The following is a 24,916-nucleotide window of genomic DNA, read 5'->3' as shown; positions in this document are numbered from 1 at the left end:
CTGTTTTGCGCAGCCGAGCCAACTTGCCACAGTATAACTGCGGTAACTGGTTAAAGCAGGAGTTCCCCCCCCATATTATTATTTTTTTTTTAAGTCAGCAGCTACAAATACTGCAGCTGCTGACTTTTAAAATAAGGTCACTCACCTGTCCAGCACGCCCGCGATGTCGGCACCCGAAGCCGACCTGTCGCTTGGCTCTCGGGTGCTGCCGTCGCCATCTTCAGAATGGGAATCGGGAAGTGAAGCCTCAAGGCTTCACTTTCCGTTCCCTACTGCGCAATTTTCGAGTCGTGCTGCGCGATAAGGATAGTCCATGCTGTCTCTGGGACCCATGTGTTTCCCAGCAGACAGTGGGGGGGCAGGAAGTGGCGTATGCCCTGAAGTGGGTGCAGATACCTGTATCTAAGGTATCTGCCCCCCCCCCCCCCCCCGAAAGGTGCCAATTGTGGCACCGGAGGGGGGGAGGGTACTGATGAGCTTTAGGGTGGAACTCCGCTTTAAATGATATACAAAACACTTTTTTATAAGTGAAATATACCTGGTTGATCCTGCATTCAGCTGTCCCTTCCATCTTCTCTGTGTCTTCTATGGAACACGCTCCAATTTCCCTTCTAAGCTCTTAATTTCTTCCTTTTTCTTATCTGTGCAGCCCACATGAGTATAGAGCCACACATGTTGGGATATACATAGTGGTAAATGACACTCTCCCTCCCTCCTCCATGTCCCATGTCCCTATTGCTGGACAGTATGGGGACGGGATATAGTATGCTGATTGATTACGTTCGCTAAGAAACTCGCAACCATGCCTAGTTTTAATATAAATCAGTATTAAATATATCTAATATGATTGCTAATACCTGTAAAATAAAAAAGACTTGGATGCAGATCCCAGCTGAACAAAGTTTAAAGTTAGTGTCAATCATCTTTTGACTTCGTCTAAACCACATTAATGCTCAAAAAATACACATAAATAGGGAGCTGTAAAACAGGTATTTGATATTTTATAATCTAATTTGAATTGCTTTTCTGAAACTTGCCAGGGCTGGCCAGACAGACTCGCACTGTACATCATGCAAAAGAGTAATTAATAAAAGCCCTTCCCGATGATCTTTCCCTGCAGATGCCAAAGAACAGGGAAAGATCATGTGTCCACATAACAGCGCTGCAGGAAAAAAGTAGTTAAAGGATTTAAAAAATCCATACATACAAATCAAACCTTGAATAAATTGAATCCTCATCTTAATGGTGACAGTTTGTTTATTGTGCTGCGTCCTATATCAAAAACCATATGCTATTGCGCATGTGTGGGTTATCGGTGCCATCTTACAGACCACAAATTGTTTCTAGACATGTGCGGTGTCCTTTAGAAAAATGTAGGCATGTGTGTAAGTGTCCCCTCCCCCATTGTCACCACTTCATTTATGTGCCCCCCTCCCCTTGCTAATAAGCACGCCTGTATGGCTCTCCTTCCCACCACCGTATCTGCCCGTTAACCTCCCTCCCTTTCTCAACACTGAGCCTGCATCTCCACCCACCCTAACCACAATGCTTGACCCCTCCCCATCCCATACACATACTCTCCAGCGCAGATTCAAAAGAAAAAATTCAACCCCGTTTGGCTTCTTTCACATTAGTGCATGTCCAAAGTCGCACGATTTTCAGTGCAACTTTGGAGAGTGACTTTGATGCCATTCTTGGTGCAATTTTGATTCAACTTTATGTAGCCGGGCCCCTGTAGAGGTTGCTGAATATTGTTTCATCTGCCACTCTGCCCAGCCTGAATCAATCTCTCAATCACTGGGAGGCATAGAACAGTCCATAAGCTTTTTTTTTTTTTTTTTTTTTGTTTGTTTTTTTTTTTTTTTTTTATTGAGGGGATATAACTTGAATGGAAAATGGGAAGTTATGGGATGGCCAGGAAGATTCGGTGCAACTTGCTTGGGACTTCCAAAACTTTAATCATCTTCTGGTGAAGCCATTCCTTTGTTGATTTGGATGTATGCTTTGGGTCGTTGTCATGCTGAAAGATGAAGGTCTTCATGTTCAACTTTCTAGAAGAAGCCTGAAGGTTTTGTGCCAATATTGACTGGTATTTGGAATTGTTCATAAGTCCCTCTACCTTGACTTAAAGCCCCTGTTCCAGGTGAAGAAAAACGGCCCCAAAGCATGATGCTGCCACCACCATGCTTCACTCTGGGTATGGTGTTCTTTTTGGTGATGTGCAGTGTTGTTTTTGCGCCAAACATATCTTTTGGAATCAATCATGGCCAAAAAGTTCTACCTTGGTTTTATTAGACCATAAGACCCCTTTCACACCAGGACGTTTTGCAGGCGCTATAGCGTTAGAAATAGCGCCTGCAATCCGCCCTAAAAAAGCTGCACCATTGTCTGTAGTGTGAAAGCCCGAGGGCTTTCACACTACAGCGGTGCGCTGGCAGGACGTCAGGGAAAAGTCCTGCTAGCAGCTTCTTTGGAGCGGTGAAGGAGTGGTGTGTTTACCGCTCCTCCACCGCTGCTCCCCATTGAAATCAATGGGGCAGCGCTGTAATACCCCCGGCAAAATGCAGCTATTGCGGCGTATTGCTGCCGGTTTTAACCCTTTCTCAGCCGCTAGCGGGGGTAAAAGCGCCCCGCTAGCGGCCGAAATGCGCCGCAAATCTGGCGATGAAACGGCGCTAAAAATATTGGCGTTTTCCCGCTGACGCTATGGGCAGTGTGCTATGGGCAGCATGCTTTTGGATGACTTAAGATGTGTTTTTGCTAAATGTAGCCGGGCTTTGATGTTTTTCTTGGTAAGAAAAGGCTTCCTTCTTGCCATTCTACCCCATAGCCCAGACATATAAAGAATACAGGACGTTGTTGTCACACGTACCACACAGCCAGTACTTGCCAGATATTCTTGCAGCTCATTTAATGTTGCTGTAGTCCTCTTGGCAGCCCCCCTGACCAATTTTCTTGTTTTTTCATGAATTTTGAAGGGACGTCCAGTTCTTAGTAATGTCACTCTTGTGCCATATTTTCTCCACTTAATGATGACTGTTTTCACTGTGTTCCATGTTATATCTAAAGCCTTGGAAATTCCTTTTGTACCCTTCTCCTGACTGATGCCTTTTTAACAATGAGATCCCTCTGGTGCTCTGGAAGCTCTCTGCGGAGTTCTTTCGCTGTAGAATGCGACTAATAAAATGTCAGAAAAGACCTACTAGAACAGCTGAACTTTATTTGGGGTTAATCAGAGGCACTTTAAGGCTGGGTTCACACCGCTGCGGGGGGAGAACCGGATGTGATTCGCACAGCAAATCACATCCGATCTCCATAGCGCTGCGAGTTCAGCCATACAGATAGTATGGCTGAACTCGCAGCGGTCCCGCAGCAAACTCGCACGGGACCCTTTTTTGGGTCCGCAACGGAATCGGATCGCATGGGGGTTCACACCATGCGATCCGATTCCTGTGCGAGTCGGCAGATCGCACTGCGATATGCCGACGGATCTGGGGGTGTCATTAACATAACATTGACACCCCCAGCCGTCCGCATAGGGCAGTGTGAACTGCCGGCGGGAGGTATGCGATGCGGGAAAACGCCGCGGATTCGCGGCGTTCCCGCATCGCAGCAATGTGAACCTAGCCTTAATGATGGAAGGTGTGTACTGACTCATCTTTAACATGAGTTTGAATGTGATTGCTTAATTCTGAATGCAGTTACATCCCCAGTTATAAGAGGGTCAGTTTGTTTTTCAATTGAGTTATACAGTTTATAGGTACATTAAAGGTTGAAAAAGTTCTGAAATGATTTATCTTTGTTATTTTTTTTTAAATTACAGAAACCTCATATTTTAACAAGGATCTGTAGTCTTTTTATATCCACTGTATGTACAGTATCTCACAAGTGAGTACACCCCTCACATTTTGTAAATATTTTATATCTTTTCATGTGACAACACTGAAGAAATGACACTTTGCTACAATGTAAAGTAGTGAGTGTACAGCTTGTATAACTGTAAATTTGCTGGCCACCATTATTTTCCAGCACTGCATTAACCTTCTTGGGCATGGAGTTGACTCGAGCTTCAGAGGTTGCCACTGGAGTCCTCTTCCACTCCTCCATAATGACTTCACAGAGCTAGTGGATGTTAGAGACCTTGCGCTCTTCCGCCTTCCATTTGAGGATGCCACACAGATGCTCAATAGGGTTTAGGTCTGGAGAAATGCTTGGCCAGTCCATCACCTTTTTAAACTCTGCTTCTTTAGCAAGGCAGCGGTAGTCTTGGAGGTGTGTTTGGGATCGTTATCATGTTGGAATACTGCCCTGTGGCCCAGTCTCTGAAGGGAGGGGGCTCATGGTCTGCTTCAGTATGTCACAGTACATGTTGGCATTCATGGTTCCCCCAATGAACTGTAGCTCCCCAGTTTCGGCAGCACTCATGCAGCCCCAGACCATGACACTCCCATCGCCATGCTTGACTCTAAGCAAGACACACTTGCCTTTGTACACCTCACCTGGTTGCCCCCACACACGCTTGACACCATCTGAACCAAATACGTTTATCTTGGTCTCATCAGACCACAAGACATGGTTCCAGTAATCCATGTCCGTAGTCTGCTTGTCTTCAGCTTGCGGGCTTTCTTGTGCATCATCTTTTAGAAGAGGCTTCCTTCTGGGACTACAGCCATGCAGACCAATTTGATGCAGTGTGTGGCGTATGGTCTGAGCCCTGACAGGCTGACACCCCCCCCCCCCCCCCCCACCCACCTCTTCAACCTCTGCAGCACTTGTATGTCAATTTCCCAAAGACAACCTCTGGGTATGATGCTGAGCGTGTGCACTCAACTTCTTTGGTCGACCATGGCAAGGCCTGTTCTGAGTGGAACCTGTCCTGTTAAACCGCTGTATGGTCTTGGCCACCATGCTGCAGCTCAGTTTCAGGGTCTTGGCAATCTTCTTATAGCCTAGGCCATCTTTATGTAGAGCAACAATTTTTTTTTTTTTTTTTTTTTTGAGATCCTCAGAGTTCTTTGCCATGAGGTGCCATGTTGAACTTCCAGTGATCAGTATGAGAGTGAGAGCGATAACGCCACATTTAACACACCAGCTCGCCATTCACACCTGAGGCCTTGTAACACTAGCAAGTCACATGACGCCAGGAGAAGCAAAATTACTAATTGGGCTCAATTTTGGACATCGCTCTAGGGGTGTACTCACTTATGTTGCCAGTGGGTTTAGACATGGCTGTGCTTGAGTTATTCTGAGGGGACAGCAAATTTGCACTGTTATACAAGCTATACACTCACTACTTTACTTTACATTGTAGCAAAGTGACCTTTCTTTGGTGTTGTCGCATGAAAAGATATAAAATACAGTATATACAAAAATGTGAGGGGTGTACTCACTTTTGTGTGTGTATGGAGAGAGATTTTTTTTTTTTGTTTTTGTAAGGTGAAATATTTGACTGTATGCACAGACTTATTGAAAATGTGTTATCCTATTGACTTAACATATGTCTTTGTTTCCACAGGAGCATTGGAGTTATAACTTACATCCTGTGAGTATTTTGCTGACCATAGCGATACAAATCCTAATTTTTCTTTTTGCTAGCCCATCATATCTTGGGTTTATTAGTGCTTGCACCCCTTAAAGCTGAACTTCAGGCAGATGTGAAAGAAGTGAATGCAGCTTTGTGACCATAAAATGTGTATATTTTAATTGCATCCACTGTAAGTGCCTGACTTTAAAATTATATCAACCGCTTTCTGTCTACTGTACAGCAGCGTTTAGACTAGGTGAGGTAGGGGCAGCACTGGGACCCATTCTGGTGACAGTCATGCATATTTGCTGACAGGAGCAGAGAGATGAGCTAAGCCATCTTCTGCTGCTCCTTCACTACTCAAGTCTATAGAAGGCAGTGAGGTGTCAGCTATGTATTCCCTAATTGTGTCTTCCTCCTGGCTGCTCTTTCTGAAAGGACTATGTAAGTTTTAGGACTGAAGAGATAGAAATGCAAATGCTTTGGCAGGTAGAAGAAGCACATTAAGGCCATGGAGTGGCCCAGCCAGTCTCCAGAACCCTTACTCTTCTAGAAAGTTTATGGAGGGAGCTGAAACTTGGATTTGTCAAGCAACAGCCAAGAAACCTTAAGAATTTAGAGAAGACCTGTAAAGAATAATGGACCAAAATCCCTCCTGAGATGTGTACAAACCTGGTCACCAAGATACGTCTTACCTGTGTGCCTGCCGACAAGGGTTTCTCCACCAAGTACTAAGTCATGTTTTGCTTGAGGATCAAATGCTTATTTTACTAACTGAACTGCAACTCCATTTATAACATTTTGTATTGTGTTTTTTTTCTGTATTTTTGGTTGATCACTTCTGTTACATTGCCGAGAGCCAGGAGTGAAAATGTAAAATGAATCCCAGCTGCTATAGCAGCCATGTGTTTGTTTACATGCCTGTGCTGCCAAAAGGGGTTACAAGGCCACGTCCGAATCCATTTTGAGGATATGGAGTTAAAATGTGGTGCCACTGAGGACTTTTTTTTTTTTTTTTTTTTCTACATCCTGAGTATAGTTGTTGTCTATGGGTAGAGAAAGGACTGCAAATATTGTGTACAAATTGTTTGGTGGAAAATAAATTCATACAGCTGATACACAGGTATCTAGGGGATTGATGTGGATTACGATTCATATTGTTATAAAGGTCTCCAAGCAAGTTTTAATTTGCCACAGATTTTTATTTTTTTTTATTTAAAAACCATTACCTTGGTTATCCCTGACACGCTGTCTGGAAAATATATTTGACCTGAGCAAACCTAAATAGGAAAATGCATGAGAGTGAGATTTATTACACATGTTTGTTTCCTGTTCTTTGTCCCATTTATACTTTTTTCATCTGAAATGTGATTTATTGTGTTTTCTATTTTCTGCTACCAGCCTGAGTGGAGCATCTCCCTTCTTAGGAGAGACAAAGCAGGAAACATTGACCAATATCTCTGGTGTTAATTATGATTTTGATGAGGAATATTTTAGCAATACAAGCGAACTTGCAAAGGATTTTATCCGAAGACTACTGGTCAAAGATCCCAAGTGAGTAGTTTAATATATATATTGTGAATTGTGCAAACATACTTATTTGCTGACCTGCTAATGTTACCCAGGAAGTATGACATGACCAGTGTTAGTGCCAGGACAAGGTCCATTATCGCCCAAGGTAAAGATGGCAAAATGCACCCCCAACACTCATCAATAAAGAAAGTGTATTGAAATAAAGTGTTTGTAAACCCTAACTATAATTTATATATATTTTTTATTTTTATTTTTATTTTTTTTACTACCTTTTTTTGGTTTGTTTATTGATTTTAGTGCTTTGTAATATATTTCGATAAGAGCAAAAACAAATACCTGTTAACAGGTCAGACACGCAGAGCTTTCCTGTGTCTTGTGCAATCTTCCTGCGTTATTTCAAGTAGTCTAATTGATCCACTAATGGACTACAGAATCAATACAGCCTGTATAAGGACTACAGAAGGGCTCGGGGGTGTTTGGGATCCCATCTGCCCAATCCCACCAGAAAGCCGACACACTGCACCGCTAATCACAGTGCAGCGAGACCTTTCTTGATCTGTGCAGCTGCGGGCTGGGTAATGTCTCGCTGTACTGTGATTAGCAGTGTGCAGTGTTGGCTTCCTGGCAGGATCGGGCAGTTGGGATCCTGAACACGCCCAAGCCCATTCTTAATGAGAACAGTTCAGCAAAAGATGGCATGCAAGACAATGTTTTTATGCAGTGGAGAGAGCTACTGCATGTTTTCCTTTTTATTTTGCACCAACATACTTTAAGGTCCCCTTTGGTCCCTGAACCAAAGCTAATTATGTATTCTTCTGAATGAAAGCACCACATTTGCATAAGGACTTTAAGCAGAGTTTTTAGCTTAAACACTTAAGGCTCCTATGGGTTCACATTAGTCGTTAGCTAAGTCTGCAGATTAAGAGACTTCTGATCTGCATGTTCGTCCCAGACATGTGTTTATTGCTGCCATGGCCTAGTGTGCATCACTTTCTAAAATGGTCTGTCGCAACCATAAGCATAACCTGTGTCACTTTTTGAGGAGCAAAGAACACAGTACATCTGCACTCCTGCTCCAAGTCAACAGCCTCTGCACTGATTAAAGTTGCGAGTACTCTACAGGAGTTCCCTCACACTCATTGAAGGATGTCAGGCAGAAATGGGAATAATGGACAGATCAACACACAGGGAGCAACACACTCTTGCCAAAAGTTCTAGATGGAATCGGGCTATTCTGTTATTGCACCACTGCAAAAAGGAGAATTTTTAGCATTGTGACATGCATCCTTGATGTCTATCTATTCCCCCCAGCATCAGTGGTTCCTGTGTTTTGCAGTGGTTGAGCAGCACGTCCACATTGTGGCTCTTCACTTTGGCCTTTTCATGACCACTCAGCTCTTTATCAAGTACTTGCCCTGATTCTGGTGCTGCAGTGCCCTTGGTGAATCTACATTATTGGATATCTGGGTGACTTTTTTTTTTTTTTTTTTTTTTAAAAGATCACTTGCCCCAACACAGGTGGCCATTGTGTGGTGGAGAAAAACAGGCACTTTAGTGCTTTGGGCGGATTCTCAACCTACATAGGTCTGCATTTTATTCAACTCACCACTTGGGGTGGAGTAGTCTTTGACACAACCCAAGCCCCTCAAAGCTCGTGTGCAGACCCTGCGCTCCAAAAAGCGTCCTGTGGCCTGATTTTGCATGAGGGTACCAGGCTTTATTGTGACTTCACACTGCTTAAAGCTGGAAAATCGATCAAGTTTTATTATCACACTTTGAAGGCTTACTGTGCATGGTCTGAGATATGGATATATCACCCTAGACCAGTGGTTCTCAACTCCTGTCCTCGGGACCCACTAACAGGCCAGGTTTGCAAGATAACTGAAATACATCACAGGTGATATCTCAATTGCTGCTCAGTAATTGCAGTATTCTAGTCTGCATCTCCCCAGGGTAATACTTAAAATCTGACCTGTTAGTGGGTCCTGAGGACAGGGGTTAAGAACCACTGCCCTAGATGATGATTTGTGTGGGATGTATCTTGTCCTTCCTCTAATTTGGGCTTGAGCAAAATTTGGATTTGAGTACCCTGACGGGTCAAGTCTCTACATTGGCCATTCTGTTAGAGACTGCTGACTACTTTATTCTCTGGTAAAGAACTTTAAGAGATGGCTCACATTGCTCCCCCTGTTCATACATATGTCTCACTTTGGGATCTTAATTTGGTTCTGTTGGCTGTCAGAAGTCTCCCTTTTGAGCCTATTCTGGATTCTTCCTTGCAAGTATAGTTTTTCTTTTCATTCTTCTATCGCGTATCACTATTGTTGTTTTGCTATGCTTGCTATCACAACAGCAAGACGGGTCTCAGATCTCGCAGCCTTATTCTCTAAAGAACCCTTCCTTTTTTTTCATAAAGACAAGGTGGTTTTAAGGCCCTGAGCCTTATTGCTCCCTAAGGTGGTTTCCTCCTTCATCAGAACATTGTCCTGCTCCAAAGAACCCAAAAGATATCTCTCTACATTGTTTAGATGTGGTATGCAAGATTTTCTCTCAGCCACTGTGTCCATCTGAACCTCAGATTCTTTTTATCCTGTCTGCAGGGTATTGCAAGGGCTGTCCTGCATCTCACCCCCCCATCTCTAGGTGAATTAGGCAGGCTATCACTAAGGCCTATGCCTTGAAGAATGGGGAATCTCCTTTCCCTCTTAAGGCTAACTTGACTTTTTTTAGTTTTTGCCTAATGCGCTTTTCCACACCAGGCATCTGTTTCTCAGATTTGCAAGGTCGCCATCTGGTCTTCTGTTCACACATGTTTAAAGTTTTACCAGGTGGATGTTTTACTCCTTTGCTGGCACTAAACTTCTGCTGTAAGGTGGTTCAAGCCCTTTGAATTAGGAACATGTTTCCTTTGTTTTGGGCCTATTGGCTTTGTTTGCGGTGTTGCCTATCCCTCTGTTGTATTGCTTGGGGTTGTTCCATGGTCAAGATTTAAAATGGCATGTGTTCTGTGCTGTACGATAAAGAAAAAGCATTTTTGACTTGCCTGTAAAAATCCTTTTATCGAAGTACAGGACACAGACCGCCCACACCTCTGGCCTGATGTTTTCAACTGATTGCATGCTTAAAAAAATAAATAAAAAGGCATTGCTGGGAGCGAGAGGGATTCTATGGGCTTGTCTTACCAGCTTGTTTGCTAGTGTCCTCATCTGAAAGTGGCAGCATATAACCCATGGTCAAGATTGTACTTTACTCCCAGAAAATGATTTTGCAGATAAGTCACCATAGCTTTGAGAACTGTACTTGGACCCTACCAAGATGAAGATGTGAGGGCAGCATGTATTGTGCCTTTAAGCACTGGACTCCACTAGAGGCACCCACCTATGCACACTATGCAATGTGACGAGGCAGAGTTCTTTTACAGGTCTAGAGTCTTGATCCACCTGTCTGGGAGAACCTATTCTGGAAGACCCCTTAGGAAGTATACCCATTCAGAGGGCATAGAACCTGGGGAAGGCAAGTCCCATCCTCCCCATCCTTCTACCAATTTGGCTTTTAAAATCCCCATGTTTTTATTGGGAATGATGTATTCCAGTTGTTAGTTGCCAAGTGGTAGAAGACATCTGTGCTAAGCTAGGACCTTGCATTCTTATGGGAGCTTAGGTGTGCTAGAGGGGTTAACTTGGTAGCAACGGCAGTGACAGTCTCGCTCTCTAACAGTGAAAACTGATGACTGCAACCATTTTTGTTTTAATCTATTACCCTGCCTTGGGCCTAGGCATGACACTGAGTTTGTGTACCCCAAATTTAGTTGAGAATGCTGTGTACATGCACACTAGACTCAACTAAATTTAGTTTAGCATGCAGCACTGGCTTGATCGCTCACTTCTCACCACTGTCACTATTCTGACTTGAGCTCGCTGCTGCTTTAAGTGATGATCACATTCAGTGGCCCAGCAGGCAGTACCCTTAGAGTGATTTCCTAGCATACATATACATGGTGGATAATAGGTGTAAGGGTGGGAGATTGTCGGTCCTGACCAGCTTCTGCTTAGCTAGCAGTTCAGGAGGGCTACCACCATCACCCCTGACACAGATAATTGCATCACTCCTTATGGTCCTGAATAATACAATGTGTATCAGTCTGCAGAAAAGGATATCATTTCCATTGTTATTGATGCAGTCCAGACATGCCTAGATCTGGAGCTACCTGTGTTGGCTGCTTCTAAGGGGGGCTAGCCTTGGTTCCCTAGAGAGCCATTCACATTAAGATTTTTCCAGTACATTCACTGTTGCAGCCAGTCCTGTGTAGGGATTATATATACCAGTAACACACCATGGCCATGTACATAATTAATAAATGCAATATATAAACTAAAATTGCAAAACCAAGCTCTAAACCATGTGCCAAATCATGTAAGTGAAAGAAGAAACATTAGTGTGTGAAATCCACACTTGGCAAAATATGTGCGCTTCACCCCAGCTCAAGTGACCATGCCTTTATGCAAGCAGAACTCTCACCAGAATTGTATGACCTATTATTGCTAAGCAGGTCATACAAAATTTAAGATGCAGTACTCCCAGCTGTCCACCAGGCATCCCTCTCCTCTAAATGGGATTATAAGTATGGGCTCCCAGGCAGAGATGTAGTGTTTCCTAGTGGCCACCAGTGGATTTCACAGCTGTTAATTCATCCTTGAGACACTTTACCAGATCAGGTAGTGCTTCTTGGGCTTTTCAGCATCATTAACCACTTCCCGCCGGGCCTATAGCAAAATGACGTCCGGGCGGTGGTTCAGTTATCCTGACTGGGCATCCTTCAGGATAACAGACGCACCGCTACGCCGATCTCGGTAAAGAGCCTAAGTTTGAGGCTCTTTACCAAGTAATCAGCCGTGTACAATCACGGCTTATCACGATGTAAACAGGAAAAGCCGTTGATTGGCTTTTCCTCACTTGCGTCTGACAGACACGAGTAGAGGAAAGCCGATCAGCGTCTCTCCTGGGGGGGGGGGGGGGGTCTGTGCTGATCGATTATCAGCGCAGCCCCCCCCCCCCCCTCGGACCACCAGGGAAGGGGGCCAACATGTGGATGGCCATCCACATTTGCAAATGTCCAATCTGTGCCAATCAGCCCACAAATGGGCACTGACTGGCACCATTATGTAACAAATGACATCAGTAGTGCCCAGCAGTGCCACCCTCGGTGTCATCAGTGTCACCTTTCTGTGCCGCCTACGAGTGCCCATGAGTTCTGCCTATCAGTGCTCATCGTCAGTGCCACCTCATTGGTGCCCATCAGTGCTGTCTTATCAGTGCCTGTTCTTGAAGAAGAAAACTTATTTACAAAAAATTTTTAACAGAAACAAAGAAAAACTTGTATTTTTTTTCAAAATTTTCAGTCTTTTTTTTTTATTATTTTTTTGTTTATTTTTTTTTATTGCGCAAAAAATAAATGCAGAGGTGATCAAATACCACCAAAAGAAAGCTCCATTTCTGGGAACAAAATGACAAAAAAATAGTTTGAATACAGTGCTGTATGACCATGCAATTATTCAAATTTTTACAACGCTGAAAATTGGCTTGGGTAGGAAGGTGTCTAAATGCCTGATATTGAAGTGGTTAATCTGTTATAGATAGATAAGAAAAGGAAAGGAAAAAAAAAAAAAGCAAGCTTCCACCTAGTCTTCTGATCACATTGTAGTTATGTGGATGTTCAGGCCTCAGCTAGCCTAGGCTTTGGTTGTAAGTCCCTTCAGGTGGTTCTGTTGAGCTGCCTCTGTTAATCTGTTTGTTTTTTCTTTTTGGGCCTGTTAGTCTTTTGTTTTTTCTGTATCCTACCCCTCAGTTGGACTGTTTTTGTACATTCCATTGGCTCTAGAATACTTCATTGTGTGTCCTTTAATGAGAAATAGAATTTTTGTGTCACCTGTAAAATTCTAAAAGTACATTCAAGGGTGTGGGCCCTTCCCTTCTGTTCTCATGATTTCACTTCTACTGTTTGCTAACAAAACTGAGGCATGCTGGGAGTGGGAGGGGTTTTACTGGGCTGTTTGCCAGTGTCAAATACCTTTTGAAGATGGCAGAATGACCCACTGGATCCAGAATGCTTTATTCTGTGTCTTGTAATGAGCACCAAGAAAAGGAGTAGGGCTGCCTTTTGAGGATGTGTACAGCATACTACAAGTCTGGGTTTCTCAACCAGGGTTCCTCTAGTGGTTCCATGAGCAATGTCTGCCTGTCCAATGAGTTCCCACTGACACAATTAATCTTTTTAGCTATCTGCAAGGGAGTAATTCTTCCCAATGTCCTCGTGTAAGAAGCATTCTTCCCGCTGACTAGCCAACTTGTGTATCATGTTTTTTTTTTTTAGCAGGGGTTCCCTGAGACCAGGAAGTTGTTTTAAAAGGTTCCTCTGTGTTGAAAAAGGTTGAGTAAGGCAGCTACAAATGTATTGAGACTACCTACTACCCACATATCTGCAAGCTCAAGGACTGTTAACCACAGAATTGAAAAACCAAGACACAGGCTTTTGTCCCTTACCTTTTTTAAGTGCTAAATTGAAATTTTGCTTGAATTTCTTTAGATTTTTCTTCTTTGGGACAAAAGCAATTTTAAAGATGGTTTACTAAAGTTTAAAATGGAAGCATCTCAAGCACGTGACTGAATCTTTGAAGTGAATACAGATTAAAGAGGAAGTAAACTCTTCCCACTCTGATGCTTCTTTTCATTTAGTCCATTATAATAAGTAATTATCAAACTATAGCCACTGTAATCCAGCCCAAATTGCATATTACCTACTGTTTAAAGAAACTTTAAAAAACGTGTTTCCACGGGTTAGGTAGCGCCATCTTAAGTATTGTTTTCTGAGTCCACAGTAGAGTTTTTATTTCCGCCCTTACATTGAGCACTTCCTGTACTATTAACCAAGCCTCCTTCTCAATCCAACATTTCTATGGCAACCCTGCTTCCCTGTTCATAGCTGACTTGTTTTATTTCATAGTATTTACTTGTGCTGATTACCTAGTGTTTGCCTTTTGTGAGTCCTATCAGCTTCAGCTGATAAGACTGCAGTAATGCTGTCCCATGCCCTGCTTTACAATGCATGTGATGTCACATGGTGTGTAGGAGGAAGCTCTGAGTGATTCTGCAGCCTCCTGGGATATCAGTGTTGTGCTGTAGGAAGTCCTGATAAGAGATAAGCACATAGAGAGTGTGTCCTAAATCAGGGGAGATCTGGGCATGCTCAGTGACGTCATTCTAAAGAACAAAAATGATTACAATACTAAGCAAGTAAGGAGGTATCTACAAGCAGTGTTCATTAGGGGGTTTTTATGCCGATTTACATGGGGAAAAAGTTGTGGGGTAGGGTTTACAACCACTTTAACTTTGGTTTAGTTAATCACCCTGTTTTAGTTGATTTACCCATATGATTATTATTTCAGGAAACGGATGACAATTGATGAGAGCTTAGAGCATTCATGGATAAAGGTGAGAATGAACTGAAGGCTTAGTCTGAAGAGGGTTTTTTTTAATTTATATTTCCATTTTAATTCTGTGTGTTTTATCCATTATTTATGTTTGAAAGCAAAATGTCTTGTCTAGAAGTAGCTACCATAAGATTCCTACGTTTACATGTTTATCTAGAAGTCCCTTCCTTCTCTGCGTGCATCCTTGAGACTAGTTTCTTTATTTTACTAGCAGCTGACTTCAATACTTAACCCTGACAACTGCCATTCCCTTGTTCTGTGAGTGTGCCATTATTAAAAGGCACTCTATAAATTATTTATAAAAATTCACTGCTAACCCGAGCCAGAAAGGAGCTGTATTTTAAGGAGGGAATAAAACTGAAATCCATGTTTATGAATTTGCCCTTACATCCTTTACATCCAAAATGTAAACAAATCTAATAAAAATAACACACCATACATTTTTAATTCTCAAAATTCATACAATAAAACCTTTAGGATCGGTTCACACAGGGGGCGACACGACTTGCCGCACCGCGACCTGCCGCGACCTCAGCGGCGACTTGCAAATGACTTCTGTATAGAAGTCAATGCAAGTCGCCCAAAAGTAGTACAGGAACCTTTTTTCTAAGTCGAAGCGACTCGAGTCGCTCCTCTTAGAACGGTTCCGTAGTACAGAACTGGGGCGACTTGTCGCGGCGCGGCAAGTCGTGCCGCGTCGTGTCGCCCCCTGTGTGAACCGAGCCTTAGTGCATAAGGAAAATAAATTTTTTGGTAATTAACCACTTGCCGCCCGCCCTATTACAAATTGACGGCGGCAAAGTGGTTTCATTATCCTAACCGGACGTCATATGACGTGATTAGGATAATGAGCCGCTGCGCGCCCCCGGGGGCGCGCATCGTGGCGATCATTGTTGCGGGGTGTCAGTCTGACACCCGGCAACTACGATCTCGGTAAAGAGTCTCCAACGGAGACTCTTTACCATGTGATCAGCCGTGTCCAATCACGGCTGATCACAGTGTAAATGGGAAGAGCCGGTGATCGGCTTTCCCTCACTCGCGTCTGTCAGACGCGAGTAGAGGAGAGCCGATCGGCTGCTCCTCTGGCAGGGGGGGTCTGTGCTGATCGATTATCAGCACAGCCCCCCCGAGGATGCCCACACTGGACCACCAGGGACACCACTAGACCACCAGGGAAAAGGTAATAACAATCCATAATCCTCCCTAGACCACCAGGGTGCCAATCAGCACAATGGGTGCCAATCAGTGCCCATAATGGATGCCAATCAGTGGCCACAATGGGCATCACTGATTGGCATGCATTATTGTTTGGCACTGATTGGCATCCATTACTATAACACCGATGCCGCCTATGAGTGCCCACCTGTGCCGCCTATGAGTGCCCACCTGTGCCGCCTATGAGTGCCCACCTGTGCCGCCTATGAGTGCCCACCTGTGCCGCCTATGAGTGCCCACCTGTGCCGCCTATCCATGCCCACCTGTGCCGCCTATCCATGCCCACCTGTGCCGCCTATCCATGCCCATCCGTGCCGCCCATCCGTGCCAGCTATCAGTGCCAATTTGTGCCACCTATCAGTGTCCGTCCGTGTCGTCCGTCCGTGTCGTCCGTCCGTGTCGTCCGTCCGTGTCGCCCATCCGTGTCGCCCATCCGTGTCGCCCATCCGTGTCGCCCATCCGTGTCGCCCATCCGTGTCGCCCATCCGTGTCGCCCATCCGTGTCGCCCATCCGTGTCGCCCATCCGTGTCGCCCATCCGTGTCGCCCATCCGTGTCGCCCATCCGTGTCGCCCATCCGTGTCGCCCATCCGTGTCGCCCATCCGTGTCGCCCATCAGTGCCACTTCATTGGTGCCCATCAGTGTAGCCCCATCAGTGCCCATCAGTGAAGGAGAAAACATACTTATTTACAAAGTTTTGAAACTGAAACAAAAAAAAACATTTTTTTTTTCAAAATTTTCGGTATTTTTTTATTTGTAGCGCAAAAAATAAAAACCGCAGAGGTGATCAAATACCACCAAAAGAAAGCTCTATTTGTGGGGAAAAAATGATAAAAATTTCATTTGGGTACAGTGTAGCACGACCGCGCAATTGTCATTCAAAGTGCGACAGCGCTGAAGGCTCAAAATTGGTCTGGGCAGGAAGGTGTTTAAGTGCCCTGTATTGAAGTGGTTAAAATGTAATACAACAAAGGCCATCATCGAACAAAAAATGGCTACAAAAGTCTGGACTGTGAGAAATTACCTTAACCACTTAAGCCTTGGAAGATTTGCCCTCTTAATGACCAGGCCATTTTTGCGATACTACACGGAGTCGTGCGACGCTATACCCAAACAAAGTTGAGGTCCTTTTTTCCCCAAAAATAGAACTTTCTTTTGGTGGTATTTGATCACCTCTGCATTTATTTTTATTTTTTGCACTATAAACAAAAAAAGCAAAAATTTTGAAAAAAAACTGTTTTTTTTTCTCCTTTTTTTGATTATAATATCCAGAAAAAAATGTAAAAAAAAAAAACTCTTCCTCAGTCTAGTCCTATATGTATTCTACATATTTTTTGGTAAAAAAAAAAAAACCTGCAAAATAAGTGTGTGTGTTTATTGGTTTGCGCAAAAGTTAGTGTCTACAAAATAGGGGATATATTTATGGCATTTTTATTATTTATATTTTTTGCTAGTAATTGCGGGGATCGGACTGTGACATTGCGGTGGACAGATCAGACATTTTTGACCCCTTTTTGGGACCATTGACTTAGCTATTTTTCGCTGTAAAAAAAAAAAAAAAAAAAAATAACTGATTAACTGTATAAATGTCATTGGCAGGGAAGGAGTTGACACTAGGAGGCGATGAAGGGTTTAAATGTGTTTTAATAGGGAGTGTTTCTAACTGTGGGGGGATGGGACTGCCTGGGGGAGGAGACTGATCATTGTTCCTAAGCAGTAGGAACAACTGATTAGTCTCTTCACCCCTGACATAACGAAGAACTGTCTCTTTAAATTGACTGACCTCCGTTCTGCCACTCTCAGGAGCGATCGTGGCTGCCTGGTGGATGTCACGACCGCCTGGCACCCGCATCGGCTCAGTTGTCCTGCCGCCCCCCCCCCCCCCCCAGTGCTCTTAAAGCGGCCAACTTACAGCTTCGACGGCTCGCCCAAGGGAGCCAACCTGCCACAGTATGACGATGGCTGGTCGGCAAGCAGTTGATGAGAGAAAAAAAAAAGTAAATCAGTGTACCAAGCTATAAAGTAATAATACAAAATTATAAATATGATCTAAATTGCACAGTTTTCACAAACACATGGATACTGCATTTGTTACATTACTTATTACACAACAATTTTGAAACAACATGCATGAAAGACCATGGTACACACGTTAATAGCAAAAAATGCCCTCTGTCTCCCCTAATATAGCTGGAAGAGTTTGTAACCCACATAGAAAAGTTATCTTCCAAGTGGAGACATATCAATCCCATTTTAATAAAGATCATCCCCAAAAATAGGGTTTATTAATCAGTGTCTATATAGAGCCTTCCAAAGGAAATTGGTTAGAGACGCACCTTTTTACAGATGACATAACTTGCATCTGCCTCCATGCGTTGGTATTGCATGTTATTGCACAATATCTGAAAGTGTGTGTGTGTGTGTGTGTGTGTGTGTGTGTGTGTGACTGCATAGGGAGTCCAAACCTACTCCAAGGATGCAGTCATTCAGACTTCCACTGAAATTTAACAGAGACATCCATTCATTCCCATGTATGGTTGATAAAACAGATTGATGGCAACATATAAGAGCACAGCAGCTAAATTCATTTTTGAAAAACCTGCCACATAGTTCTCATAACATTTGCTGGTTTAAATAAGAGCAGATCAGAATGACTACCAAATATATGTAAACCATCACATAATCTTCACCTGTTTATAAAGGCGAGTCTAAATAAAGGCTATTGTGGACAGAACAGACGTATCCAGCCCAGGAAGCCTGCCAAACAGTGTCCAGAAGAATGTCCGCTGTACACTACAAAGGATGTCCTACTGATATGTAAATAGTATGGATAATTTCAAATGGCAAAAGGCTAGAAAGAGTCACTAAATATGCAAGTAAAAAATTAGTGTGATTTTAAAAAGTAATCTCCAGAATAATCCACTGAGTCATCCACAAGTGCATTTCAGCATGGGAAAGCATTTTCAGCATGACCCAAAACACCAGGCCAGTTTTGTTAGCCCCACCTAGCGGTGTCATATGTGCTCCTAATTATTGAATAAGGATCAGCTCAGGCGTGTTCTCATAGTCCACGTGTAGAGCCCGCCAGGAAGTCGGCGCATCGCTAATCACAGGCAGTGAGACATTGCCCGATGCGTGGCTGCAGAGATTAGGCAATGTCTCACTGCCTGTGATAAGCGCAGCGCCACGTGGACCATGTGAACATGCCTGAGCTAATCCCTATTATTGAAACGAGCAGACAGCAGGAACAATATTTGGCAGGTATTTCAAACCTGGATATGGTTGCCATGCACTTCTATGTTGCTAGCAATCTGCTTTAAAGTAACACACACTGGAATGTATGTATATTTCTGTCTGGAATACAGCACTGAAGAATCACATCCTTGAAATAGGTTTGGCCATTTGAATATCTATCTAGCCTTGCATAACCTTTTCTATATAGGTACTGGAGGTTTTGAAGATTTGGCGCAAAAACATGTCGTACTAATGCATGAAAATGTTATCATCCTTGCATCCATGTTTCTGTAACCATTTTACTTTTGGAAGGTTCTGTATAGACCCTGAATAAGAAACCTATTTTTTTTTGAGGGATGATCTTCATTACCTGGTTGCTAATATGGGTAATAACACCAGGGGTAGATCGTCCAGGGAGTATTCAAAAGCCTCCTGGGGGATAAGGAAGGTATTTTTTTTTTTTTCCCCACTGGAACAAATTGTATCATGTTATATTGGGGGGGTTGGATGCCTTCCTTTGGAGCAACAGTTGTGAAAATGGAGGTTATTTATTTTTACACCATCATGAAGTAGGTGGTATCCTTCCTTCCTTCCTACCTCTTCCCCTGCCCTTCCTTTATGTCCTTCGTCATTGAAGTCCTATGATATAAAATTTCTTTATCATATATTGCTTTAGTGAATGATCCTGTTTGTGCATCGTAAGTATTTGCTTAGTTGCCAACCTCTTGGTGCTCATTCACCAGCAAGCAGAGTCCTGGTGGTGAATCTCTAGCTCCACAGTTAGGCAATATGAATTACGTTAGTAAGAGTGTAGATTGTACTAATAAAAAAACTAAAATTAATGTTGCTCTCTCTTCCTTTTCCCAATCAGGCAATAAGACGCAGGAATGTGCGCCATGAAGATAGTGGAAAACGCCCTGAGCGCCGGAGATTGAAGACGACAAGACTAAAGGAGTACACAATTAAATCTCACTCAAGCATGCCTCCTAATAACACTTATGTGAACTTTGAAAGATTCAGTCATGTGCTGGAGGAATTGGGTGCAGCTGAGGATGCATTGCGAGAGCTGCAGAAAAGCCAGAATACTTCCCGTGAGGATCTTTGTGCCCTGCATTCCATTTATGAGGAAAAAGAAAGCTGGTATCGGGAAGAGCAGGAAGGTGTAACACGCCAACTGATAGGACTAAGGCAGGAGATGCAGCGTGGTGAAGGGCAACGTTCTCAGGTTCAGGAGGATATAAGGAGTGCAATGCTTGTTGTGAATGGCTTGAAGCGAAGAATGGGACGTCTAGAAAATAGATATGAAGCACTGGCTGCCCAGGTCAGTGCAGAGATGAGCTTCGTCGAAGATCTTCTTAAAACAATGGAGAGGCCAGAAGATGAAGGTCTTAGGGGTGTGTGCTAGGCTTGCCTGTAGGGACACAGCTGCCCCTTCTCATTTAGATAACGCTAACTAGAATCGGCTTTGGAAACGCTATATTTTTTCACCCACACAGACTGTTTATATCTTCTACATTTTACCTGTATAAGGATGTTGTATGATTCCATAGAGAAGTGAAAGGTTTGAGCAAGTAAGTGTTTGAACTATGATTTGCAACCGGGAGAAAAGAAAGTGACATAAAAGTTGAGGTATTTGCAGGTACATTGCAGCAAGGACTACATTGGGGTTGGTGGCTTGGTAAGGAACGGGCTTCTAAACTTATGTGTTTTTTTTTTTTTTTTGTTTGTTTTTGTTTTTTACTTTGTATTTTCAGTAGATTTGAGTCTTAATTTTTTATCTTATTTAGGTAGAGTGGGTTAAAGAAGGTTAGAACCTGTGTCGGGTTTGCGGTTTCCATAAATTAGATTTCTAGAGGGACATGAGGGTGTGATCAACCTGAGAACACAGACCACAATACACTACTTACAGACGTTCTAAACTTTCCTCCCCTCTAAAGTAACATATGTTTTTATTGCTGCTTGTTCCCTGTTAGGAGTATTTCCCCTTGCTTCCTGTTCTGTCAATTTTCAAAGTACCTTTCTCTCCCTCTTGTGTTTTGACAACTGTCACACTGGAACTGAGCAGAAATCTCCCACATGACCGATGATACAAACAGCAATAAAAAGTTTACAAATCTTAACTTTTCATGTTTCTTTTTAACAACACTTGGGCGGTTTTTACTTTTTTAGCGAAAGCTGGAGTTTGGCTTTTAGGTAAGAGTTCATGCGCTATTTTATATTCATTCTGAAAACTGCTTCATGCTTTCACTTCCTTTAAGGATTCTGTTTTCATTCATCTTGGAGGACCAGTCATCACATTTTTCCCTGTTGTGTATATTTATTAAAAAAAAAAAAATAATATTAATTTTATATATATACAGTTTGTGTGTGTATGTATGTGTATATATAATCTGCAATGTTTTTTGTCACTTTTTGAGTTAAAACACTTGATAAAAAATAAAACAAGATTCGAGACTCGAGATCATTGGCTAATAATATTGTATCAAAAATTGTTGGTATAAATGGGGCCATCTATAATAAAATTGTGCAAAAAATTATTATAAAATATGTGACAGCTGCCCCTATAAGTGTGAAAAAACACTTAACTTATTAAAAAAAAAACATAAATAAAGTAGACGCTAATCTTCCTACATATTGTGTAATCTCTGTGTCTCACAAACCCACATTTCTCTTATATTCCCCGACTGACACAGCTTATTCTCTTTAGACCATTGGGTTGTTATGCCACCTACAGGAGAGGACTAGGCAGTACATGTTAACATGTGATAATAAAACTAAACTTTCTAGTTCCGCCCAAGGGAGGGTCCCTTGGGTAACAACCCCTCAGCATGCTACTGCAGCCTCAGTTTTATTTTGCCTAGTGAAGAAGGACCTAGGAACTCTGACTGGCCCATCGGTCCGTCTTTTTTTTTTTTTTTTTTCTACAGAAGCTTGGCTTTTTGCGCAAGATGATAGATCCTGTGATCTGCTATCAACAGCTGGCTGGGTGACAGTCTGGATACCCTTATCGTCTCCCCAGCCTGGCCATCAAGCGTGTGCAGACCAGAGCTCCGCGCTGGGTCGGCCATGACGAAACCTCAGCTCCAGAGGTAGTCGGTGAGCTTTTATGCTCCGGGGGGCACAGTGTGCCGAGGCCAGCAGCCACCCTGTACTGATCAGAGAGTGGGTCCGTAATGGAATGTCTCCCAGCTCTTCAGTACAGCTCTCCCTGCCTCCAGTGGGGCTGAGCAGCTGGGCATTCCCTGGGAGGTCGATTCGGGGGTCCCTCACCTCCCTTTCTTTTCTCCTTGTCCCGATCTTCCCTCCCCCCCCTCCCTGTGGGGGATGCTGCATGTGGCTGCTGAGCGGTGTGTGTGTGTCTGTACAGGGGCTCTCACCTGTGGGGGGGCTGCGCTGGCTGGCTGTGTCCTGAGTCCTGTTTCTCATGTCCCTGGAGGTGCCTGTGTCTCTTGCAGGGCTGATCACCGCTATTTGTTCAGCTCTGTCCCTCATGGTTTCAGCATCAGTGGCCATCTTAGGTGTGGGCAAGGGAAAGCATGCTCTCCTGTGCTTCAGTGGCCATTTGCCCTGTGATTTGTCCTTATACTGGATGCCGGCGGCCATATTCTAGAAGCCTGAACACATTTTTCAGCTTTCTCTAGTGGCAGCATGTGTCCCTGTGCTCTGGTGGCCATTTTCCCAGTGTTTTATGTCCTTATGCTGGGCGGGCATTTCCTTTGAGCCCGAGCACTTTGCAGAGCGGTTCCAGCACCATTAGCAGCAGCTTCCACTGACAGAGCGTATCCCTCTGAACCTGGGAGCCAACAGAGACCACAGGCACTACTTGCTGGATAGTGCAGAACCCTTCAGGATGGTGAGTCCTGCAGGAAACAGCCCCTCAGCCAGCAGCAGTAAGGAGGGTGGGACTGTCACTGTCCTAAGTCCCCTTCAGGTGGCAGACAGGGTAGGGTCAGCATGGCTTCAGAAACTGGTGTTTCTTCCTCCGAAGTACAGGCAATTGCAACCGGTTAGCCTGCGGAATGCGCAGTGCCCTTGGACGCCTTGTCGGCGGTCCTCAATTTGTTCGTTGCCAAGATGAAGGTGGTGTGTGGGTGCAAGGTGCTAAAAAGCCTGCTGACCAGGCATCCAAAAAAGCCCTGACGGATCTTCCCTTCCTTGGCAACCAAATCTCTTTGGAGTCTCTTTGGATGACATTATTAAGAATGCCACAGGTGGTAAGAGTAGAAGAAATGTATAAGGGAGCTAATATACTGAAACAAACTTATAGTGCCACATCCCTTTGAATATATATCATATCTGCAGAGAATTGTTTATGGGACTTTTCAAGCGCAATAACACCAATAAGTAAATAATATAAATAAGCAAAACCTATAAATACATAATTTAAATTCATTTCAAAGAGCTACATCAGAGTACATAAGAACAGTTGCAATGCCAATAAATCTCTACATGTTTTGCCATACAGTATACGGCTTCTTCAGGAGAACTGTTTATTATGGCAACTGCATTTTAATCACTAGAATGAGGAAAAAACTATTTTAGAAAACACACATGATACACATACACAACTGTCAAAATAAGCACTTAAACTCTAAACCAAATCACACAATAAACTCTCAAAATTATATATAATGAGGAAATAACCTCTTTAAAATGGCAAAGGGCCTATAGAAAAGGCTTAAAGCTAAGGGATTCGTTCAAGCCCAGATGGACAGTGGCAGCCAGGGTATGAATCCACTTGGATTCCCGTTGAAGAATCTTGTCAATGTCTTCCCCCCCCCCCAACATAATCAGGAACGTGCTCCAGAGCAAAAAAATTCATTTTTGAAATATCAAAAGCGTGATAGACCCATGGTCTACTGATTTGGAGTTTCCATTTTTTTCTTATTAATAAGGGAAACATGGTCCGTTATTTGATGAAAAAAGGGCCTCTTTCGTTTTCCCTATATAGAAAGCCTGATAATCGCATTTCATGAAATAGACCACCCCTATGGTTTTGCAGGTTGCATAGAAATTCGGTCTATACATCTGCCCATTGGGGAGAGTGACCTCTGTGGTATTCATTAGAAGACCACAAAACTCACATTTACCACATGAGAATGTTCCTTTGCGTTTAGATTTAAATCGAGAAGTGACTGTGGACTAGTTTGTCCTTAAGCGAACTTGACTTACTATGTTATCTGAGGGTAAGCTCTGACATATTTTGATAGTACCTCATCCGTAGACAAAAGATGCCAGTATTTCTCAAAAATACGGTGGACCTTCTTATGTTCGCCTGCATATCTTGTAATCGGACAAACTTTTTGTTCATTCTTCGGTCGTTTTGTTGAATGAATCAGGACTCGTCTCTTTATGTTTTGCCCTTTTGATAAGCCCTCTTTAAACAGGATTTACTATAGCCCCTATCTAGCAACCGTGCCTGAAGGGCTTTAGCCTCAAATTCTAAATCTTCATCCTTACTGCAATTTTCCCTTATTCTGAGATTTTGAGAGTTTATTGTGTGATTTGGTTTAGAGTTTAATTGCTTATTTTGACAGGTGGTGTTGTGGGGCCTAACTTTGATTCCTAAACTGACCTTTGTTTACTAACTTATGTATCTTGGATCAAATTTTTGGATAATTAATCGAGGGGCTATGTATAGTAATATCTTACCCCAGACGATTTACTGGTCTGACAATGTATGTCTGACCTTTGTAACAGTAGTGGTTGGGCGATCGATTGGATATGCCATATGGACACCCAGGGCGCTTCCTTGCTGGCTGTTCAATTGATTCCCAGCAGGGGGTGCCAATTTAGTCATATCAGTAGGCGTCTCCTTCAGTTGCTGTCTTTAACAGCGTCTGATTTTATACATCTAGCAGTATTGATTACTATGCTGCCCATTGACCGCTATGGTCAATCTTTCCATCCAGAAATTCTTGTT

The 24,916-nt window shown here is 43.2% G+C and overlaps 1 protein-coding gene across 1 annotated transcript in view; it reads left to right on the top strand.

Annotated features, from left to right (window-relative positions):
* Positions 1 to 21,623, top strand: part of DAPK3 (death associated protein kinase 3) — a 40,398-nt gene extending 18,775 nt beyond the window's left edge. The window contains exons 5-8 of the mRNA XM_077476072.1: positions 5,516 to 5,542; positions 6,926 to 7,078; positions 14,500 to 14,545; positions 19,865 to 21,623. Of these exons, the coding sequence (XP_077332198.1) occupies positions 5,516 to 5,542; positions 6,926 to 7,078; positions 14,500 to 14,545; positions 19,865 to 20,398 (760 nt within the window). The 3' untranslated portion in view covers positions 20,399 to 21,623. The remainder of the gene's footprint in view (positions 1 to 5,515; positions 5,543 to 6,925; positions 7,079 to 14,499; positions 14,546 to 19,864) is intronic.
* Positions 21,624 to 24,916: the final 3,293 nt, after the last annotated feature.

Source organism: Lithobates pipiens, unplaced genomic scaffold (genome assembly GCF_037356315.1).
Source record: "Lithobates pipiens isolate NorthernLeopardFrog02 unplaced genomic scaffold, aLitPip1_a1.2 Scaffold_13, whole genome shotgun sequence".
NCBI classification, from domain to species: Eukaryota; Metazoa; Chordata; class Amphibia; order Anura; family Ranidae; genus Lithobates; species Lithobates pipiens.
This window is presented reverse-complemented; position numbering and strand designations above follow the sequence as displayed.